Source organism: Apis dorsata, unplaced genomic scaffold (assembly GCF_000469605.1).
Source record: "Apis dorsata unplaced genomic scaffold, Apis dorsata 1.3 scaffold_483, whole genome shotgun sequence".
NCBI lineage: Eukaryota > Metazoa > Arthropoda > Insecta > Hymenoptera > Apidae > Apis > Apis dorsata.
Window position 1 is genome coordinate 129,359 of NW_006263718.1, and position 7,687 is coordinate 137,045.

The 7,687-nt window shown below is 15.6% G+C and overlaps 2 protein-coding genes across 2 annotated transcripts in view; one reads left to right on the top strand and one right to left on the bottom strand.

Moving 5' to 3' along the window:
- Positions 1 to 509, top strand: part of LOC102680011 — a 1,064-nt gene extending 555 nt beyond the window's left edge. The window contains exons 2-3 of the mRNA XM_006620122.2: positions 15 to 140; positions 209 to 509. Of these exons, the coding sequence (XP_006620185.1) occupies positions 15 to 140; positions 209 to 391 (309 nt within the window). The 3' untranslated portion in view covers positions 392 to 509. The remainder of the gene's footprint in view (positions 1 to 14; positions 141 to 208) is intronic.
- A 2,468-nt stretch (positions 510 to 2,977) lies between these two features.
- Positions 2,978 to 7,687, bottom strand: part of LOC102680859 — a 15,902-nt gene continuing 11,192 nt past the window's right edge. The window contains exon 18 of the mRNA XM_006620130.2: positions 2,978 to 3,471. Coding sequence (XP_006620193.1) covers positions 2,997 to 3,471 — 475 coding nt within the window. The 3' untranslated portion in view covers positions 2,978 to 2,996. The remainder of the gene's footprint in view (positions 3,472 to 7,687) is intronic.

Below are 7,687 nucleotides of genomic sequence, written 5' to 3' on the forward strand. Positions count from 1 at the left end.
TAATTTTTTTTTAGGAAATATCGACCATATATTTGTTGTTAGTATTAATTTTATGTGCAGAAGTGTATATGATAAATGCAAGACATTTGATTAAAAAGAGGAATTATAGCGATCAAAGTGTAAGAGGTTATTTAGCAGAGGTAAATAAATAATAAACACAAATGTGACATTTATTATTAATAGATACAAATGAATTTTTTGTTTCTAGCGGACTTGTTGGTGGAATGAAGTTTGTAAAGAAGAATTTCACAGTAAATTTCGATGTCGTTGTCCAAGATGGTCCTATTGCCGTGCTCCTGGTAGATATTACGATGCACATTGTAGTATGACACGTACAGGCTATATTTGGACTCAACCAGAAACTTCGTTAACTCTTGAAGTTAATAAATGAATTTTTTTTTATAAATCTTTTCTCAGTTGCATGTATTGCAAATCAAAAGTTCTCAATATCAAATTTATATAATATTATCTTATAGAAGTTAATTAAATTTAAATTAATTTAAATTTAACTTTATCAATAAATTTTATCATTTTTATTGTGCAACGAATATACTTAGGATAAATAATTACTGTTTATTTCTTACTTATTTCTATTCTTTCCTCGTATATATACATATTTTACTATGTCTAATAATAATTAAATAAACTTAATTTCTTTTTGCATTTAATAAATTATAAATTAAAAGAATTAATAATAGAACGATATTTGTTAAAAATTTTTGTATAAACTGTAAAATATAAGATTTATAATATCAATTATATAAGCATTATTATTATATTATTAAATATTTATAATAATAGATACAATTGAATAAATAATCCATATTATACTAGAAGAATAAACAATGATTTTTTATTAAATATTCATTAAAATTATTTCTTTTTTATATGGAAAATTATTGTTAATTAATGTGATTAATTTATCAATATTGATGCTTAATATAATATTACTTATTTTAGGCTATTATAAATAAAGAAAATATTTTATTTTAAATAATAAATTAATAAATAATTTATTAGTATTAATATTATAAAGATAATTTAGATATATTTATANTATAAAAAAAAGAGAACATCTTTTATTTGTATTTAATTCTATTTTCAAAATATAATAAATTTTTATTGATCATAAAATATTTCAGAAATAATTTGATAAATATATTATATGCATTTAAAAGCACTTACATGATATTTATATAATCTTATTTTTATTTCAATATATTGAAATATTTAGAAAATTTCTATCTAAAAATCTAAATATATAAATTGATATGTCAATGTTTTTTACATAGAAAATTTCAAAAATTTATATCTTTTAAATAATAATAATATCATTAAAATAATTATCATTATTTAATTATTGTTATAAATTAAATTATGTTAAATAATTCACTTTTATCATTTATATATATATAAAATAATATAAATATACTTAATAAATGCTTGTTTAATTACAATTTTCATTATATTTATTTAGAATATTTAAAAAATGATATACCTTAATATTATTTTTTAAAATTAATAAAACATATCTGTCTATAAACATAATTATTATTAAAAATATTAATTATTATATATATATATATTATTTTCGAATATTTAAAATTTAATTTATTTAGAATATTATTTAGAATTTAAATTAATGTTGGAAATAAATAATATAAAAAGTTGTATATAATATATTATATCCATGCAATAATTTTTATTCATATTTATACTTACTTTAAAAATTTACTGAAAAAAACTAAAATGTTGAACTAGTTAAATAAGAAAATGCATATTTTTACTTATATACTAAATTTTTATTATATATTATTCATATTTTTATTAAATGCTTTTAGATATCTTTAATACTTTATATAAATACATAAAAATACGTAAAACAATGAATTTATATAATTATATTATATATAATTTGTACTATACCAATAATTAAATTTATATATTTACAATTGCACATTAAAATGATTAACAATTTTAAAAATTTAAAAATTTTTTTCAAAAAATTAAAAATTAATTACTTTTATTGCATTCAATTCCATGTTTAGTTGAAAATATTTTCATTAAAACTATAAAATTTTATGTCTTATATATTTTTTATATTATATAATTGTATAAATTTATGTTTTGATTATATATAATACAAATATTGATATTTGATATAATACAAATATATTATTATATTTAAGTTTAAATTCCAGTTGAAAATTAAAAATAACATATTTCGAGATACAATATAAAAGCGTTTCAAATTAAACAATATTATTGGCAAATGAATTAATTTTAATTGGTTATGTTAATTGATCAAATCTAAATCATATCTGTACAATTGTTATTTTCTGTTTAAAAACTATACATTTCAATAAAATAAATAAATATATATATCGAAAATCACATAAATATTAAATCAATAATAAAAAATAATATTAATAAATGATATTTATCATTTTTCTTCTTATTTTTTTTTACATTATTTTATTATGTAAAATTAATTAATTTATTATATAATTTATATTATGACAATAAAAAAACAAAAGAAAATTAATAAATTTCTTAACATTTTAGATAATTTAAGAAAATATAATTATATATAAGAAATATTTAACTAAGAAATTATGGTAGAATTAGTTAACGAAAATTAATATTATCTTTTATTTTTGCTCATTATTTGCCATAATTAGAGATAAAAGAATACTTTACAAAATGTACCATTTAGATTTCAATCATGATTACATTTTCAGAAATTATATTATTATATTTTTTAAACGTTTAGTATTTTTTTAAATCATTATAAAATTAAATATATATAAAAAAAAATAATATTTATAATAAAAAGATATTTATAATATTATTAAATAATAAAATTTAAATATTATATTAATTAGAATAACAATAAAGAGAAAATATTAAAATTGAAAAATTATTTAAAATAATAATCAAAATAATCAAATAATCAAAATTAAATTATCAAAAAAAATCATAATTTTATAAAATTTCTAATTGATATATTCATCATCGTCATCATCAACAAATTTAATGTTTTGATCATAAAAAGATCCTTGTCTTAAACAAAATGTTTCTATACCATAATCTGGATTATGAATATTTAATGTAGTATTAATCTCTTTACTATTTAATTTTCGAACTTGAGAAAAACTTTTTAAAGGACTTCCTGATAGTTCTGTCATTGGAATATTTACTGTATCTTTTAGATTTGTAAATGATTGATTACATTCCATTAATTCTTTATATTTGCAAGATATATTATCTTCATCTTGATCTTTAGATATATTTTTTTGATTAGAATTTTGCTTTATTTTTGAAAAATCTTTTTGTAAAATTTTGTTCGAAGTAGAACTTAATTTTTCCTTATTATTTTCTTCATTATCTATCATATTTATAGGACTTCCAAGAAGACTTTTAGAAGAATTAGATTCTTCGCTTGATTCTTCTTCTTTACTTAAACGAATTCTATAAGAAATAAAAGATATTAATATAAATTTACAATTTAAGAAAAAATAAATGCATCCAATTCTGTTTTTTACATAATTTAAAAAATATCTTTTTTTAACATAGTTTATTCTGATTTAATTGAACGATGTTATTTCAAAAATTTTTTGAATTTGATAAAAGATTTTTAGAATTTTTTTTATTTATAATAAAGATTTATAATTATATTTTGTGAGTATATATAATGCACAGTATTTTATATCAAAAAGATAATAATTCATAATTTTATTTAATTTTTATAAAAATTGGTTTTTACATTTAAATTTTTACATTAAATTTTTACATTTTCTGAATTTGCTAAAAATTTATTTTGCTAAAATTAAAAATTCAATCTAGAGAATTTAATATCATTATCATAATCATAAATTAATTAATATTATCATATCATTTAAATTAATTATTGTGAAATCTTATAAATGAAATAATGAATATTTAAATACATCGATTTAAATTCAAAAATTTTTAAATTAATCTTGAAAGTTCTATTTTTTTTATTTTTATGGAAATATTAATATCTTAATATTTTGATTATAATAAATCATTTAATCATATAATATATGTAAAATAATTAATAAACTAAAAGTTACAAATATTATTAAAAATAAATTAAGTTATTTAAATTAAGTTATTTATAATAAATAGTTTAAAATAATTTAAAAATGTATTAATTATATATACGAGACACATATATATTCATGTGTACATTTAAGTTCAATTATTTATATGTTCACTTTTAAATGCAATTAATAAATTTAATTTTATGTAATTTATTTTAAATTATATGTAAAAATATAGTATAATAATCATTGATATTTATTTTGTTTAATGAATTGTATTAGTATTATTATTATTTTATTGCATTAATATATCAACAAAAATATCAATAAATTCAATAAAATATTAATAAAAAGTTAATTATTTCAAAAATTGCATTTCATAAGTTTTTCACAAATTTAAATTTCTTAATAAATAATAATTTAATAAATAAATCTTAATTAATAATATTTTTATATATCAACTTTTAGTTGCTTTCTTCGCTTCTAGAATCGATTTTTCAAAAATATCCCATTTATATATTATTACTATTATTTATTATATACTAACAAATCTCATTTATATAAATGAATATGTTTACTATTAGAAAACGTAATAAATAAAATCTAATTTTTTCTGAAATTATTGCATATTGAAATTTCTATGTATTAACTATTTTAAAGAAACTAAATATTGTGGAGGTAAATTTTATAAGGCCTTCATTTTTTTAAATGAAATGGCATATTAATTTTTCAAATATAATATAATATATTATGATATATAATATATATTATGATATATAATATAATATGATATAATATTTTCTAAACGCATAAAAATTTTAAATTGATATTTATGATATTATAATACAATGCTTTCGAAGGGAACAGCTTGTAACATTTCTTTTATCCCATTTTGTACGCATAAATTCTATTTTTTGTTTTTTCATTTAATTTACTTCATATATTTTGTTTTTTCATTTAATTTAATTTACATATACTATATATAATTTATATATACTATATATAGGTATATAATATATTTATATATATATTAGTTTATTTATGTATATGCATATGGTCATATAATTATTTTTGTAAATTTATAAAATTATGAAATAATTAATATATGAATGAACAAAAATAATTTTATTTAACATTTAACATTTTTGTTCTTGAAAATAAATTTATATTAAATTTTCACATAATTTATCTGAAATAAATTTTTTTATTTTTTCATGTATATTATATTTCTTTTTTTTATTTTTTGTATAGTTTTTTCTAACAATATATTTATTATGTAAAATTAATATTGGATGCATTTTAAATTATTTTTTTGTTATATATATATATTAAACAAAATTTCAAGAAAAGAAAAAGTTAAATATAATAAGTTAATATAACAAGTTAAATATTAATAANTGCAAATGTTTAATAATTTAAATATTTTGTAATAGAAATTATTTTAAATTCTTTGAACTTTAAAATCTTTCGAATTTTTGATTTAAAAGTTTTTTTTAATTATTCTCTAAATAAATAAAATTAGAAAAATTTTTTTTATTAATCAAAAAATATATATCAAAAAAATATTTGTTATTATAAAATTACAATCAATGATTCTAAATTATTATTAAAATATATTATATCTATTATAATGAAATCTATTTAATGAATAATGATTATTTTAATTAATGAATAATGATTAATAATAATGATTATATTGTTGATTGATAATAATGACAAATTATATTTGTTACTTTTGTGTTCATTAAAAAAATTTTCAGAAATTTGATTTTTTGAATTTTAATTTCGAAACATGAGAAAGATTGTGATTTTTAAATAAATTTAAAAATAAAATAAATTTTATTTTTTAATTTGAAAAATGTAATAAAAAAAAAGTTTTATTACAATTTTCATTAATAATTTGATTCAAATATGTATTAATAAAACTCATTTCAATTCATTTTGATATTGAAAATTTTTAACCAATTCCTATGTTATTTTCTAATAACATTCATTCTACAGAATTTAAAAATATCAATTTTAATTTTGAGAAGTTATTTAATCGATTTAATAATTCGATAACTCTAATATTTTCATTATTTTTTAAAAAAAATTTCTTTTAAAAATTTTATTTATAATAAAAATTGTATAATAAAGAAATATGATGATAATAATTTTTGTTGTAAATAGAAAGTTTCCAGATATTTTTAAGTTATCTTATATTTTTTAAATGGTTTGCTTTATTTGATTTCTACCATAGAGTGATTCTTTTGTTAGAACAAAAATGACGAATTGGTGACTCGCACCCTTACTTGCTTGGTTTGCATCCCTTTCATACTGATTTGACTCATACAGTCTATAGTATTGTTCAGCAATTAATTGTATGAGAGCTACAAACAATGAATAGCAACAAACAATGCAGGCAATGCAATATATAGTAATGCCCGTTTGAGCATTCATTATCCCTATCAATTGAAAATGAATTCTCAATTGAAAATAAATTTTAAATGCTGAATATAATAAACTATTAAATGAAATTTGACAGTGATTTTTTATCTAATTCATATTCATTTTTTCTCAAATTGAATTTGCAAAAATCATCTGCCAAATAAACATATTGGTGTTAAAATGAATAAATAATAATAATAGATAATATAAGTTTTACTACTATTACTACTACTATTAATAATAATAATAATAATAATAATAGTAATAAAATCTTATTAAAATATCAAAGTTAAGTTAATTTTGATACTTATAGTTTTATGCTCAGCATTTTCACAATTTAAAACATCATTATGATACAGAATATTCCATTTGTCGACTGTATGATAGAAGAGGAATTACTTGATTGACAATGAATGAATAGAATATAGCTCATGGTGAAAAAAAAATTTGTCCCTGTTTTAGACAATCACATATTTTTGTTTTACTTCATATATATATAATGCACACAATCATCTTAATATCGGCTTCTTATATCATAATGAAAAACAATCGTCAAATTGTTCCTTGGAATAATATAAAGGTAAAAAGAATACTGTTTTCTTATTCATTCATAAAATATTATGTGATTTTATTCATAAATATGAAACATTATATGTATATGTTTACTTTTATGATTATATTTAATTTGATCGATCAGATACACATTTTTTTAAATTAATTATTAAGCATTTAATTAAGTATTATTTAAGTATTTATTATATATTGTTCACAAAAATTTTTTTGAAAGTTTAAATGTAAGTTTGATTGATTATTTTATTAATAAATCAAATAATTATAAAAATAGGAACGCAAATTTGATCGAAAATCTGATATTTATGAATAAAATCAGAGAAGGAGAGGATCGTAAAAGTTCCTATCAATATGTAATAAATAATGTATAATAAATATATAAATATTTATTTACATATAATATCTGAAAGAAGTACCTATTTACTATTAATACATTTAATTTAAATAATCATAATTTTAGTTATAATATACATTTAATTTATATTAAATTAATTAATTTTTATTATTTGTAAAATGAATTAATTTTTTAAATTTTTATATGATTGTCATTTGAAAATTATTATATGTGTATTATATATAAACAAAGTTAGATTATTTAAATTAAATATATTATAATATAAATA